Source organism: Anolis carolinensis, chromosome 1, assembly GCF_035594765.1.
Source record: "Anolis carolinensis isolate JA03-04 chromosome 1, rAnoCar3.1.pri, whole genome shotgun sequence".
Taxonomy (NCBI): domain Eukaryota; kingdom Metazoa; phylum Chordata; class Lepidosauria; order Squamata; family Dactyloidae; genus Anolis; species Anolis carolinensis.
This window is the reverse complement of record NC_085841.1, coordinates 64,797,938-64,813,906: the sequence shown is the minus strand read 5'-3', so window position 1 is coordinate 64,813,906 and position 15,969 is coordinate 64,797,938. Positions and strand designations below refer to the sequence as shown.

The following is a 15,969-nucleotide window of genomic DNA, read 5'->3' as shown; positions in this document are numbered from 1 at the left end:
GGGTTCAAATTCTATTTTGTTTTTAGTTGAATCTTAAGTTCTATCATAAATTATCTCATACAAAAGGCAACCATTTGGAATTAAATAATTCTGAACCCATCAAGAGTTTTTCTGTACCTGAATATTGAATACAGCATACAGATGTTGATTTGTCAGCAACAGTAACCTGCCTCTCAAATTTGGTTGGAGGAGATTTTGGAAGTGGATATTCTTCATTTCTTCTTTAAGGATGTAGAAATAATAGGGAGAAAATGAAAATAATAAAAGAAGCAATTATGGTGCACAATGAAAATGATTTAGCCAAACTGGACAAATATCTGGAACAAAATACAGGCAAGAAATTAAGCGAGACACACAGTAAGGAAATGGAGAAATCTATAACACAAGAGGAAATTAAAGACACAATAAACAAATTAAGGAAGGGTAAGTCGCCAGGTGAAGATGTTATTCCAACTGAAATTTATAAAATTTATATAGAATTTCTAGTACCCAAATTACAGAGGTTATTCAATGAAATATTGAGGGGAAAACCCATACCAAATTCATGGAAACATACCAGGATAATATTGATACCTAAACCTGATAAGGATTAATTAATATTAGATTCTTATTGCTCTATTTCTCTAATAAACCAAGATGCAAAACTTTTCACTGCAATTTTGGCAAATAGATTAAAAATATTTGTTGAGGATTATATTAACCCGGACCAATGTGGGTTTGTTAAGGGAAGACAAATGTCTGATTTGGTCCGTAGAGTGATAAATATTATAGAGAGTGCCAAAAATAAGAAAGTTCACATAGGCACTGTTGCATTGGATATATATAAAGCCTTTGATACAGTGGGTTGGACAGGGCTGAAATCTCTGATTAAAAAATACGGTTTTGGAGAGGGTTTCCAACATATAATAGAAAAAATATATTCAGAAAACAGGGCTAAAGTAATGATTAATTAATAATTAATGTAATTTAATAACTTTTTAATTGATTCACAATGTATTGTACAATTTTATATATGTGTTTTATTGTAAGCCGCCTTGAGTCCCCTATTGGGTGAGAAGGGCGGGATATAAATAGTGTAATAAATAAATAAATTATTAATGGACGCCACAAAGTTGAATTTAGAAATGGAAAAGAAAGAATTGGTGATTACTTTACTCACAGTGGCGAGACTTATAGTTGCAAGGAATTATAGTAACCAATGATAGTAACCAATATCACACTGGAAGCATGGTATGGGGATGTATGGAATGTAGCCTTAAATGGTAAATTATCAATGGAAATAATGGTGTTCAGGGGAAAGCTAATAGATCTGATTTTGATTTATGCTGGTCAGTTTTTATTAAATATGTTCTAGAAAGTGAAAAAGGTACAGCCTTGTTGGTCAGGAATTTTGGATATGACATTTGTTTAATGGTTGACTTATAAATTTTATGGTAAAGGAAATGATACTTGTTCAGGCCTTGGTGGTGGGGTTATCAAAATGTGGGGTTTGTAAAATGTTCATTGTTTTATGTTTTACTTCACTGTAAGTTGTTAATGTATGTAAATAAAAATTAATGTAATTAGAAAAAAACAATGAAAATTATTAGCAATTAATCAAATGTAGTACTTGCACACATTTATGTGCAGGTGTACTGAATGTTGCTCCCTAAAGAAGGAATTTCAAAAGTCAGTTGTTGTTTTTTGTTATCTTGCACACTGGAGCTGCAAGATAATGCTACTACTATTTAATGTTATAAACACTTTTTCTTTATCAGCGCACTTGTATTACTTACCGTTTGTTACTTTTCTTGCCTTTTGGTACTGAACTCTTTGGCTTTGTATTCATCTTTGGAGAAAACATAGTCATTCTGCAGGAGAAAATAACTATAGATGGCAACACTGAAGACCAAATGAAACTAAATTTTAAATACTGTTAACAGGGGAGTTCCATCCAAACAAAATCTAGATGCGTGGGAAGGACTCACTTTAAGATGCAAAAAAGAAGGAAAGAGTTAATTTCATTCTTTCTTTCTTTACTTTGTTTTATATCCCACCCTCTCTCCCTCATAGAGGGACTCAGAGGGCTAACTTTTCTTGAAGAGGGAGAAGTGGAGTCAAGAATAATAACTAAAAATCAGATCACTCCAATCTCAGAAGCTGGTGAATGGAAGTATAAGCCAGTGGGGTTTTTTTGTGGATTGATTCTTTTGCACATTCAAGAGAACATGCATAATATAATACAGGGCATAAAATCTTAACATTCTTTTTAAAACGTTCTGGCCTCTGTGATGGAGAAGCTATGCCTAAAAATGTATAGGTAATAACTGCTGAATGTCAAAAGCCAGAGAGGTGGCTGTTATGTAAGGGAAGACTTATAATTCAGCTATTTCCTACAACTACCCATAACAGACAAAACATTATGCAGCTATGGAGATTGTACTCAATTCACAAAAATCAGCTGTTTAATTTAAAACAGCATTTAAATAGCCAAGACTGAGAATGTCTGCTATTTGGGGGGGGGGGGGTGACATAGTGTACACCAGTGGTGTCCAAACTTTTAAAGGCGAGGGTCAGTTCATGGTCCATCTGCCTGTTGGGGGGCCAGACTATAATTTGAAAAGAACATGAACACATTGTATGCACACTTCATAAGTGCAGGCCTGCTTTTGGCTGATGAGAGAGTCAAGTTAATTAGGACTGTTGTTGTTGTGTGCCTTCAAGTTGTGGATTAGGATTGTTATTGTTGTGTGCCTTCAAGCAGTGGTAGCAGCGATAACTTGGGGCAAGCAGGGCAATTGGGAAACCTTTATTTTCAAAGAAATGAATAAAAAAATGTGGGAGAAGAAAGAGAGAGACAGAGGGCCACTGGGACAGGATGCCCGAGGCTGGAGCCATCTGAAGAAGGGATGCAAGAGGCCGCTACCTCGCTTTCTCTACTCCTGAGGAGCCCGCTATTTCTGGTGCCCTGATCACCAAGAAGGAAGGAAGGAACAAACAAATGAAGAAGGAAGCCAAGAAAGGGAGGAAAGGAGTAAGGAAAGAAGCAAGGGAGGGAGGGAGTCCTGGAAAGAGGGCCGGTGAAAATTTGAACTGGGGCCAAAACTGGCCCCTGAGCTGGGCTTTAGACATGCTTGGTGTACACAAATCTCTATATAAATCTGTATCAAATTCTAACAAACAAGAAATAGAAAATTCGCTAATGGGCATTTCCTTTCTTCTTCAATAATCATACTCCCAAATCAGTTTAAGCTTGCTTTACACTAATTTTTTGATCCATCCAATATAGTTATGTAACAGAACTCTACTTTCTCCAAGAAAATAAGAATTTTTTTACTACAATTCCTGAAATGACTTTACTACCAAAATTTATACTCACTGTGGTGCTGATGTATAACCTGATGACTTAATTTTGTTATGGAAAACCAGTGGCTGATCTTTTACAGAGCTCTTTATATCTGAATTAAAGGAAAATCAGTAATCAGATAACAGTAACTAAATGTATTAACCACAATATTATTAAAATTGTATAAATATATATATTGAATACCAGTAAGTTCATGCTGCATGGCTTCTATCTTTTAAGTACTTCATAATTATAATATATAATCCTTTCTTTTAAAGGCATGTTTTATTTTTATATAAAAAATAGCATACAGTACAACTCCCCACCACCACCCAAACCATCCATAGGGCATATGTTCCTGAAGTTTTTATGGAAACAGGAAACCATATTTCAATATTGAACACTATTGAAATTAACAGCTTCCTCTAGATATTTCAATAAAGTTGACTTCAATATCCAGAAAATTCATAGAGAGGTATCTTCTCTGCTAGGACACCCAGAACAACTCCATGGTAACTTGAAGGAAGGATATCATACAATCGCCTACTTTGTCAGATGTGAGTAGGTGAAATCATGGATGCCAGGCCTACAGGAATGGGTTCTGTAAGGCTGTAGTATTGCCCCTGGAGAACTGGATTCAATTTCCTAAACTAGGCTGGTGAGAGAAGTGTGTTTGCATTACATGACTTTGCAACTTCTTGTACTGATTCTTTCCTGTTAAGGAAGTGAGGAAGTGGGTAACTTGACTGTCATGGAGCCAGATCCCAGGGCTGAATTTCCAAGCCCTGAATCTGACTTCATAACATAAAACAACCCTGCAAGCACCTGGCGGGAGAAGATAAAATGAGCCTGGGAACTCAGAGTTGAAAGTATAAACAATTATAATTGCTGTAGTGTGTGGGAATAGAAATCATGGTAGAAATGTGATCCAGAAGGTGGGGCTTGATGATGATATTTGCGTGTGATATTACGTTGCATCAGAAGTGATAAAATTAGATGTATGTAAACATTAGGTCATTCTCGACTTTTCCAAAGTCATGTATTCTTCAATAAAGATTGAATTTGAGAGCAGCTATCTTTGATCTGCGTTCAGACTGATCCTTTGAAGTGAGCCTGACATTAAAGTCGAGAATCCATTTCTCACCCTCCTGCGGAATTCGCAGTGAAGTGATAATGAGTGAAGAAGGAGATCAAAGCCCAAATGGGGCAGAGAGGCCTTTGCAAGGGGCCCGGCCGAGGAGAGAAGAAACGCTGCAAGCCATAGCTTCCTCTACGGGATACCCCAGGCCGAACGGCGTGACCCAGAGAATTCCCAGGGGAGGAAGAGGCGTCTCTGCGGCTGCAGAAACCAGTTGGGGATCTGGAGGAAGTATGCCGGAGACCGTGGCCCTGCGGTTATCCATCCTGGAAACTAATTTATCCAGGCTGTCGGAAACCGTGGGGAGATTGGTGCCATTATTGGAAGAGAATCTCCAAAAGGAGCCCAGCCGATATGGCGCCGAGAGAGAACCAAGTAAAGAAGGAGATTGGAGCCAGAGGGGCCAGCGAGCGTCAACGCAGAGTCCCGTGGCGGCAAGGGACGAGGGAGATGAGGAATACTGGCGGGAGCTGGAGTTCCGGGACAGAATGGCGCGAGAAGTAGAGCATCAGCGAGCCCTGGGAACTCTGAGGCCGCCATCTCCAACAGAGCTCCCAACCCCCCGAATGGGCGTCGGGGTGGAAAGGCCACTGGGGCCAGGGATCGGGTCCAGTGGATTGGCAGACGAAGGCGGAGAGGAGCGGGGGATCCAGGAAGAGGAGGAGGATGTGCCGTACGACGAGGAAAGGCGAGATGAGGGGGCTACAGCAAGGCCAGTATGCGGATGGGCGGAAGAGCCGACAGCGGCGGCAGACTTTCGGGAGCCGCGCAGAATGACCACCGGAGTGGGGCGCGGCGTGTTCCAAGGAGCCGCCCGAGGAAACCTGATGCAACCCTTCCCCATGCCTCCCAGACAGCATCAACGGGCTGCAGAATGGATGCCTAGAAGGGAAGATCTCAAACTAGAATACGGAGGGGAATCAGATGAACTGAACTTTTTTCTAATTAGCATCAGAGGATACATGGAAGACAATGCACACACATTCCCCTCCGAGGCAAGCAGGGTTCGAGCCATCGGCAACACACTAAAGCGAGGAGCAGCCAGCTGGTATGTGCAGCTTCATGCCAGACGCGACCCATGCCTGAGGTCAGTGCCCCGCTTCCTCGCCGCACTGGAAAACCGGTTCAGAGACCGGCTAGAGCAATTGAGGGCTCGAGACCAGCTGAAAGGAATAAAGCAGAGGGACAAAACAGTGCCCGAGTACGCAGAGGAATTCCTTCACCTCGCGGAAAGGGTACCAGAATGGTCTGAAGTGACCAAAGTGGAGTTATTTAAAGAGGGACTGCGCCCCGAGATTTTCAGCTGGGCAGCGCACAGAGACGACCCCAAAACGCTCCAGGGATGGATTCAACTAGCGGGGCGCGTCGAATCCACCCTGGCCCAAGTAAAGCGCTTCAGGAGCGGCAGCGGCCAGCAAAGACCGGTGGCGAGGGGTCGAGGAGAAACGAGGAAGCAGGAAAGACCCGGAGGGAGGCCGGGGATTCCCTCCAGAGGAGACGACAACAAACCTAAACCGGGATGCTTTGTATGTGGGAAGACGGGCCATCGAGCAGCAGAATGCTGGGCCCGGAAGGGGGAGCCGCCAAAAGCCCCAAAGCCCAAGCCAGCAACCGGGAGGCGCGCGGAAGAGGAGGTGCAGGCCCCAGAATCTTCAGAAAAACTGGTGAGTCGGGACAACCGCATGATAGTAGTGCCCATCTGCCTCTCAGGGCTAGAAAATCGGGCCACCTGCAAGGCATTTGTGGATTGTGGGTGTTCTAGAAATATTATAACCCCGGAGTTAGCAGGAGCGCTGAAATGCCAGCAGATGGCGCTTGACTCCCCAATTGCATTTTCGCAGCTAGATGGATCAGTCGCTGCTGGGGAAGTATCTACAAAGGAAATACGAGGAATCCCATGTAAAATAGGCAAATGGGAAGGAAGAATATCCTTTGTGATAGCCCCTATTGCCACATACCACGTAATATTAGGGATACCATGGCTCGAACAGGCAAATCCTGAAGTAGATTGGAGAGGAAAAAGCCTAGCATTCAAAGAACAGCAGATGCAATGGGAGATAAGCAAAATTGCAGAAGAGGAGGACGAGGAAGATGAAGCAGGGGAAATAGACCCACAGCTATTGCCACCTGAATACAGGGACTTTGTGGATGTTTTCAATCAGAAAGAGGCCAGTAAATTGCCTCCCAAAAGGAATATAGAAGTAGAAATTGAAATAACCCCAGGAGCAAACTTACCCAAACCAAAAGTGTATCCCATGTCTGTGCAGGAGAAGGAGGAATTAAGGAAATACATTGATAAAAACCTGGCGCGAGGCTTCATTAAGCCATCCAATTCTCCTCTCGGGGCCCCAGTGTTATTTAGGAGAAAGAAAGACAACTCCCTAAGATTGTGCATTGATTATCGAAATTTAAACGCAATTACTAAGGACAATAAATACCCTATGCCCTTAGTCAAGGATTTAATTACCGTATTGAAGAAAGGGAGCATATTTACTAAACTGGATTTAATTGAAGCGTATCATAAATTAAGGATCAAACCGGAGGATACTTGGAAAACTGCATTTTCCTGCGCATTCGGCCATTTTGAATACGAAATTTTGCCTTTCGGGTTAAAAAACGGAGGCGGATGCTTTATGCAGCTTATAAATGAAATACTACACCCGTTATTGTACAGAGGGGTATTCATATTTCTTGATGATATCTTGATTGTAACTGAAGATAAGGAAAAGCACGTAAAATTGGTCCGGGAAGTTTTGCAGAGACTAAGAGAAGCAAAGCTGTACGCAAAACTGTCCAAATGTGAATTCAATAAAACTCAAATTGACTTTCTGGGGTATCGGATATCTCCAGAAGGGTTAGCTATGGATCCAGCTAAAGTAGCAGATGTGAAAGAATGGGGAGTGCCTCAAACAAGGAGGCAATTACAATCATTTCTGGGGTTTGCAAATTTTTACAGACCCTTCATAAAAGGTTTCGCGCAAATAACCGCACCCCTTACAGAACTTTTAAAAACAAAAGGGAAAGGGGAGACAGCAAAAGTGAAAGCTCCTGGCGCCAAACTGAGTTGGACGCCAGAATGCCAAAAGGCATTCGAAACCTTAAAAGAATGCTTCACTGAAGGACCCATCCTAAAACACCCCGATATCAGGAGCCCTTTCATAATCCATTGCGATGCCTCAGACTGTGCGTATGGGGCAGTACTATTGCAAAAAGATCAAAATGGGAACTTAAAACCCTGTGGATATTTGTCACGGAAGTTCAGCGAAACTGAAAAAAGTTGGCCAATATGGGAAAAAGAGGCATTAGCCATATTAAAAGCCTTAGAATGCTGGCGACACTTCCTCGAAGGAAGCGGAATCCCATTTGAAATTTGGTCTGACCATAAGAACCTACAGTATTTAAAGTCTCCTAGAAAATTGTCCCCCAAACAAATTAGATGGGCGCAATACTTCAGCAGGTTCGATTTCCAATTAAAGTTTTTTCAAGGGAAGCAGAACGTCTTGGCAGATGCTCTTTCACGCATGCCTCAACACGAAGGCATAACCACAGCAAAAGAGGGGACAATATTCTCTGACAAACAATGGGGCTTAGCTGTCAGGACAAGAGCACAAACCCAAAAGGAGGACATGGCTTTTGTTGAACTCGGCGGGGAAGGAAACTGGGGAAATGAACTTAAACAGTCTTATGAAGGAGATCAATGGATCGCGTCCAACGCAGAAAAGGGGGAACAGAAGGGGGGATTTTGGTTTGTAAACAAGAAACTGTATATCCCAGCAATATTAAGGATTAAGATTCTGCATCGTTTTCACAACAACCAGAGCGCTGGTCATACAGGAATTACAAAAACAACAAAGGCAATAGTAAAACATTGTTGGTGGCCAGGAATGAGGAAGGACATAAAGAATCATGTTGTTCAATGTGATGATTGTGCCAGAAATAAATCGGGAGGAGGGAAGCCTATGGGATTGTTACAAACAGTAGCGGAACCTACCAGACCTTGGGAATGTGTAGCTATGGACTTTGTGGGAGAACTGCCGGTGAGCAAAGGACATCGTTATATTTGGACAGTATTAGACCTGTTTTCTAAACAGGCTCACTTTATAGCGCTGACGAGACTACCATCGGCTGAGAAACTAGCTGAATTGTACATAAATCATATTTACAAACTACATGGATGTCCCAGTAGAGTAGTCAGTGACAGAGGAGTACAGTTCACAGCAAAATTTTGGGAAAAATTCTTGGAAATGCTAGGAGCAGAAAGGAGTCTAAGTTCTGCTTTTCACCCCATGACAAACGGGGCGGTAGAACGTACTCAGCAAACGCTTGGGCAGTTCCTTCGAATGTACTCTAACTTGAGACAAAATGACTGGTCTAGGTGGTTGGCTTTTGCGGAACTAGCCTTTAATTCAACTATACATTCAGCAACAAATAAAAACCCCTTTGAAGTAGTTTACGGGTATGAAATACAGCCTTTACCCCAGTTGCCAAGGTGGACAGAAAATGAGGAAACAGAGGCAGGGAAGTGGAAAACGCAAATGCTAGAATGTTGGAGTCAAGTGACTGCATCCTTAAAGGAAGCACACAAAAAGTATAAAGCGTTTGCAGACAGAAAGAGGGTGGAAGGCGATAAATTAAATAAAGGAGATCTAGTGTGGTTAAGTACCCAAAACATCAAATTGGGGCTACCTTCAAGAAAACTGGGCCCCAAATATATTGGACCATTCAGAATACAGGGTGTTATCAATGAAGTGACTTTCCAGTTGGCATTGCCAAAAAGTTTAGGGAAAATACACCCAGTATTCCATCGCAGCTTACTGAAAAAGTATATGGGGACTTTGGACAAAATGGACACATAGAGTTATTGTTTGATTTGTTTCAGAACTATGATGAAAGAAGAACCGAAGAGGAGGACGAAGAGAACGAGGGCGCCATGTCATGGAGCCAGATCCCAGGGCTGAATTTCCAAGCCCTGAATCTGACTTCATAACATAAAACAACCCTGCAAGCACCTGGCGGGAGAAGATAAAATGAGCCTGGGAACTCAGAGTTGAAAGTATAAACAATTATAATTGCTGTAGTGTGTGGGAATAGAAATCATGGTAGAAATGTGATCCAGAAGGTGGGGCTTGATGATGATATTTGCGTGTGATATTACGTTGCATCAGAAGTGATAAAATTAGATGTATGTAAACATTAGGTCATTCTCGACTTTTCCAAAGTCATGTATTCTTCAATAAAGATTGAATTTGAGAGCAGCTATCTTTGATCTGCGTTCAGACTGATCCTTTGAAGTGAGCCTGACATTGACCATGTCTGTTAATATCATCCAGAAGCAATTTAGCCTTATTACCCTAAAGTAAAGGGGGAATTGAGTCAGTCTAATGGAGTCCGAAGCTCTAATGTGACCTAAAAATAGGATAAAGGACATTATTGTTATATGTCAAGTGTTTCATCTGATGAAGTCTACATCCCTTAGCCTCATTCAGGAAAACTGCACTAGGAAAGAAGATAAACCTTTAAAAAGACTTAAAGTTAATGCCAAGTAGAGCTCAGGAGCTGCAAAGAAGTCCGCCTGGGCAAAAGAAATCAGAATAAGGATAGTACAAGGGTGCTTCTTTCCAGATGTACAATTTTGTTTTTTCCCCTGGCTTTTGGCTTGAACAAAACACAATTCCTTTCAATCCATGTCTTTCAACAGTGCTACTCATTCTCTTGCCAAATGAACAAAAAATATAAAAAGTCATATGTAAATAATAATAATAAATATCTCATGACCAGTGAAGAAATAAAGAGGCATAAATAAAATTACCTTGAAGCTAAAAATACTTAATAGAGCAGAAACAGCAGATGATATTATGACCAAAATCCAATAGTCATAATACAGTGGGCCCTCTGCTGATGTTTGGTTCCAGAACACCCCCCCCCCTCCCTTTGTGGATACAGAATTACCATTATATACAAAGGCATAGCAAAATGGCATCCTTCATATAAATGGCAAAATCAAGGTTTGCTTTTGGGATTAAATTTTTTCAAGCCATGAATAGTTTGAATAGATAATATAGACAGTTACAAAGTTATTTAAAGTTTACCTTTTCTATTTCCCAAGATGTTTTTTTCCTTCTTCAGGCATAATGGAGAGGTTGGTAAGAGGGAACACCTGAATAAAGACAAGAGACAAGATGTTACCCTAACCCCATGTACAAAAGGAAAATGAAATGACAACTGATATTTGCATTTCACTTTGCAGGACCAGTGGCGTCCAAAACACTTAAGGGCAACAAACTCATTTTAAGAATGTATGACAGGATATGTGATACACCAACACTATCTACCAATGGTGTCCTCCAACGATCAGGGAGCTCTAGAAAAATGGCTGGGAAGCTATCCCTCCTGCTATCCCTATCATCAACTGATTGAAATGGCTAACTCACACTGCCTTATGGTAGAGCAAGGATTTTTTTCCTGAAAATTTGTATCAAACTGGGAAAAATATATAATGAAACAAACTTTTGCTCAACTGAAATGATCCCTTACCTGGCAATGACTGAAAGCCTTTTTTCCTTTCCACTTAAATGGAGTTCATTTTGTTGGGATCTCAACAGAGCAGCAACATTCACCTCCAGTAAGGCAATTCTGTTCTCAAACATTGAAGTTAGCACGCAACATACCTACAAAGACATACCTGTGAAGTATTTCTTCATTCAAATCAAATCAAAGCAATACAAACAGTAAACAAAATATTAGTCAACTTGAACACTGGTTATTGAACAGGGCTTTCTCATTGCTTGTTTTCTGCTGCAGCCCCCTAAGCTCCTGTAAAACCTGTAAGTTAGGAAGTTCTTTGAAACATGCCACATGGAATGAAAGGTACCACAGAAAAGGGAAATTAGGAAAAATTCAGGACCCGCACAAAATGCTTCCTTATAGTTTCATTGTCATGCATGTGTATGGCTTATATTGAATTTGTATGACTTTGTATGACTGTCAGTCACCTCAATTCAATATCCAGAGTTGCTAAGCAGACTTTACCAGCTCCTGTCCCTCTATTAATCCAAACCAAAATTAAAAAATAAAGACAAAAATAATACTGAATGTATCTGGTGTGTCTGATGTCTTGAATTCCATCATATATATATATTGAAATAAAGGATCTTAGACAGCAACACTGAGAAAGATTCCTCCCTCGGATAACAGCTCACTCCACATTTTAAAAAATAAACAAACCTAATATGTTAAGACACTCACCTTACCACTGACTGCCTTCTTCATTATAGCACATGATCCAGCTGACTGAATGCTGAGAGCACTGAAATCTTTAAGCACACAGAAACCCAACATGAGGAAACAATTTTTCAACTTTCTAAAAATGGTTTCTACAAATAGGAAACAACTGTATAAGATTAAATTATAAATTCACTTCTTTTTTCATATGTAATATATGTACATCTAATTCCACTGATATGAGTAGACCTACTACCAAGTTCAAAGAAAGAATCTGTAACCTTCCAATGAAATAATTACACACAAATTAGGGGGTGCCTTTGCCTTCTTCTTTGCCTGAGAAAGGGCAATTTGCTTAACATTATCCAATGGGTTTCCATGACTGAGCAGGGATTAGAACTCTGGTCTCCAGAGTTGTAGTTTAATGCTCAAACTACTATACCAAGCTGGCTTAGGTCCTATACCTTACTATCTCTTTGGTTTCATTGGTTAACTCATCAGATTACCAATTACCCAATAGACAGACATACTTCAAATTACAGTACGGATATATGCTCATATGGATGTGTATAGATACACACATGCACACTATACTACGCTACAGTTACAAACCAAATTGCAAAAAGGTTATAATTATACCTCTAAAATGTAGAATAGCTTCCAATTCAAAGTTTGCCATGTTAATTATGAACAAACCAGTAGAACTTCCTATCCATAAGCATCGGGCATTTGCATAAGAAAAACTGAAATAAAACAAAGAAAAGGGAGATCATTGATTTTTAAACCCCCATCAACACCTTTCTTTATTGATATAAAGAGGTATTTTAAAGTATGATAGATCTGAAATGTGAACTGGAGATTTTATACATACTAGAAATTTTTCTTTATGTTTGGATTTGACAGTCTACTCCAACAAGTGTCTAAACCATATCTTTAACTTCAACTTAAAAAGAAAAATATTTCTTCAGCAATGATGAGAGAAAATGAAATGGAAAGGCAATACATGTTCTATCAGGAGACTAGATTAGGGACAGCCCAAATACAGTGATTCAAATCCCGTTGATGATTTGCAATGGTTTATTAATCACCATAGTGGCAGTTTTTGCAGGGTGCACAGTGATGAGACATCACTAGAAGTCAAAGAAAGCTGTTGCTGTTAAGACGAAAGCAACCCTGTCAGTTCCTGAGCAACCAGGGAATCAATGGGCTGGCATTCTCTTCTGGTAGTGCTGACTTCCTCTCCCTCCTTCCATCCCCACGGCATGTGTAACTATTTTACTCCTGCAGGGATGCTGTTGCCATTACCTGAACTGACAACAGAATCACCAACCATTGTTGCATTAGGCAAAGAACAAGATAGTGTCTTGCTGCATCCACAACTCTAGGTGTTAACAGGTCAACCATAATGATGGTCAGATTTAACACAGATGAGTAGGAAAAAATTACTACATTCAAGAACAGAAATACACATCAAGTGAAACATAAAGCTCTTCCCTTTCCAACCACCTTCACCCTCAGCATCTGATGCTCCAGGAAAATGCCTCCATTTGCCCAACCCTACTGGCACAGCCAGCAATTGCTGACACCGAGGTAAACTTCATTTGATTTGCAATTAGATTTTTAAAAAATTATGTGGTTTAACACTGATATTATTCAAATAGCTGGATGACCTACACATAATAATGTAATCTGATTACGGTATTTTAAAAAATCTGCCTCTGCACAATATTTCAGACATCTATATAATTTTCTTGTGTATAACTAAATATATCAAGCAAGCAATGAAATCTTGTGTCTACCTGGGTACTTCATCCTCTAAATTTGCAGATTTGTCACAGTGTTCAATTTGGAGAACAGGAAAACTGGATTCAACTGTTTCTTCATATCTTAAATCATTTGAAGTATATGCCTTTGATGAATTCTGAATCTGATCTGTGGAAAAAAAAACAGTGGCGGTATTATAAATGGCACAATGCCTTCATATATTACACTAATTGTTTTTCTTCACCTTAACTTACAAAAAACCAAAATTATGGAGTTTGCGAAACGACCCAAGAACCATACATGGAGACTAGATGGACACAACATCGAACAGGTCTCAAGATTTAAATATCTGGGGGGTATTATTTCACTGCACTGGAAATAGGAAAGTACATGCTGATTATGTAGCGGAGACGGTGCAAAAGGGCTCACACGCTATCCTAAAGTTTCTCAAGACGGGAGGAGGCCACCATATTCCAGCAGCTCTTAAGCTGTTTGAGGCAAAACCAATAGCACAAATGATGTATGGAGCCCAGCTCAGCCCCTACCCAAACTTTGCCCCTCTGGAGCAGGTACAATCAAAAATTTTAAGATCAACGATGCAAGTCCCCAGATGGTCTCAAACGCCATCCTGTGTTTAGAGACAGGCCTCGTGAGAGTGGAGGCGAGAGCATGGATAGCCATTCTCAATTACTGGCTACATCTGTCTCACTCATCATGTAGCCTAGCCCCGCTAACTCTGAGAGATGTGTTTCAATCTACATGGAACAAGGTAGTAGCAAAAAAAATCACAACTCTAGGCTTCTCTCAAAAACATCTACTAAGCATGGGATGGGACCAAGCTAAGGTCCACATCAGACAACGGATCCTGGACACAGAGTGACAATCTGATTTAGCTTGCTCTCCTGTCTTTAACATTAGTGCAGACAACAGATATACCATCGCTCCCATGGCTTATTTAACAAACCTGGAAGTGCCTAATCATCGTAAAGCCTTCACTCTTGCAAGATGCCACGTCCTCCCATCGGCAGTACTGGAGGGGAGGTACCGGAAGACCCCTGCTCAGGAGAGACTATGCCCTTGTGTGTCTGGCCATATCGAAACAATCGAGCACGTGCTCCTCCGGTGTGTGTTTTATAGAGATATTACAATCAATTTCATCACTCCTTGGCTTTTAAAACATCCAGGCCACACTGAAAGATACTACACCTCTCTGCTGCTCTCAGACTCCTGTTCTACAATAACCTATAGTGTCGCAAGGTTCTGTGCGGCAGCAATTTCCATCAGACGGACAATGACTGACCCCGCAGGGCCTGTAGCCAGAGCAATCTGTTATAACTGAAATACTGCAAATGCTCCCTCTATCCCCCTCCAGAGCCTCTTAGTGGATTGATATTTACTATTAGCTGACCCTGCTAATAGTCTGCTTTTAATTTGTTTTTATTATAACATGTTCTTAACTTTTATTTGACTTTTATGGGAACTGTGATTCCCCTTTTCGGGCACCTGTGCCCATTTTCATATATTCTGGTCATAGACCGTAATAAATTGCTGTAAGACTGTACTGCAATGTGCTCCACTAATTGTTTCCCTCTGTATTCATTTGCCTGAGAATTTTCTTTACTCTTGAAGAAGTCCTCATTTTTTGTGCAACTGCTATAAATGTGTATGGAAAACAAACAAATCAATCCATGTTAAAAGTCTATATTTTAAAACTACATTTTAGTCATATCAACAGAAAATACGGAATATTTTTTAAAAAATTCTGGAAGTGTTTTACCCAAATGTTCAGATTTTCCAATTTTGTTGTAAAACTTCTCCCTCTCTTTCTGTACATTAATATGTACCACACAGCGATATTGGTGCCCTCTACTCAAGCTGAAGATCCACAGCTGAAAGGGAAAATATAGCCATTGTCACTTATTTTTCCATATTTCTGGTAAGGTTGTTGGCAGATACAAAATATAATTAATACTATAATATTTCAAATACACTTTCATTAAGCATGAGCATGAAATGGTACTTCGGTAAATAATTACAGGCAGTCCCCGAGTTACAAACATCCTACTTGCAAATGAGTCATAGTTAAGAACAGGACTGAAACAACAGAAAGTGAGAGAAATCTACCCCTAGGAAGGGAAAGTCACTCCTGGAAGAATTATCATGGGGGAAAGGTGTCTCCCCAGAAGCTTTATCACCAATCCTTATTTCGACAACAAGCCAATTTTTTTCAAAATCCAATTATCACGGGGACAGAAAGCTTAAGTCTTCTGAACAGGGGCACAGACAGCAAAACAAACACCACACCAAAGGGTGCTCATCAATGCGTCATCTTCATCTTGAAAAGAAGTCACGAGTGGAGTGCCGCAGAATTCCGTCCTGGGCCTGGTTCTGTTCAACATCTTTATTAACAACTTAGATGAAGGGTTAGAAGGCATGATCATCAAGTTTGCAGATGACACCAAACTGGGAGGGATAGCTAACACTCCAAAAGACAGGAGCAGAATTCAAAACGATCTTAACA

General features: G+C 40.5%; 1 protein-coding gene across 13 annotated transcripts in view; it reads right to left on the bottom strand.

Moving 5' to 3' along the window:
• Positions 1 to 15,969, bottom strand: part of wdr27 (WD repeat domain 27) — a 109,131-nt gene that overhangs the window by 82,168 nt on the left and 10,994 nt on the right. For 11 of the 13 annotated variants that reach the window (XR_010004546.1, XR_010004550.1, XR_010004549.1 and 8 more), the window contains exons 9-17: positions 15,226 to 15,337; positions 13,484 to 13,616; positions 12,324 to 12,427; positions 11,709 to 11,776; positions 10,998 to 11,131; positions 10,553 to 10,620; positions 3,359 to 3,437; positions 1,776 to 1,850; positions 118 to 221 (exon numbers count right to left, since the gene is read on the bottom strand). Coding sequence is in view for 10 of the 13 variants with exons in the window: in XM_062975958.1 (XP_062832028.1) it covers positions 118 to 221; positions 1,776 to 1,850; positions 3,359 to 3,437; positions 10,553 to 10,620; positions 10,998 to 11,131; positions 11,709 to 11,776; positions 12,324 to 12,427; positions 13,484 to 13,616; positions 15,226 to 15,337 (877 nt within the window). In the remaining 3 variants the exon portion in view is untranslated. The remainder of the gene's footprint in view (positions 1 to 117; positions 222 to 1,775; positions 1,851 to 3,358; positions 3,438 to 10,552; positions 10,621 to 10,997; positions 11,132 to 11,708; positions 11,777 to 12,323; positions 12,428 to 13,483; positions 13,617 to 15,225; positions 15,338 to 15,969) is intronic. The other 2 variants (XM_062975964.1, XM_062975973.1) reach the window with 1 other exon arrangement.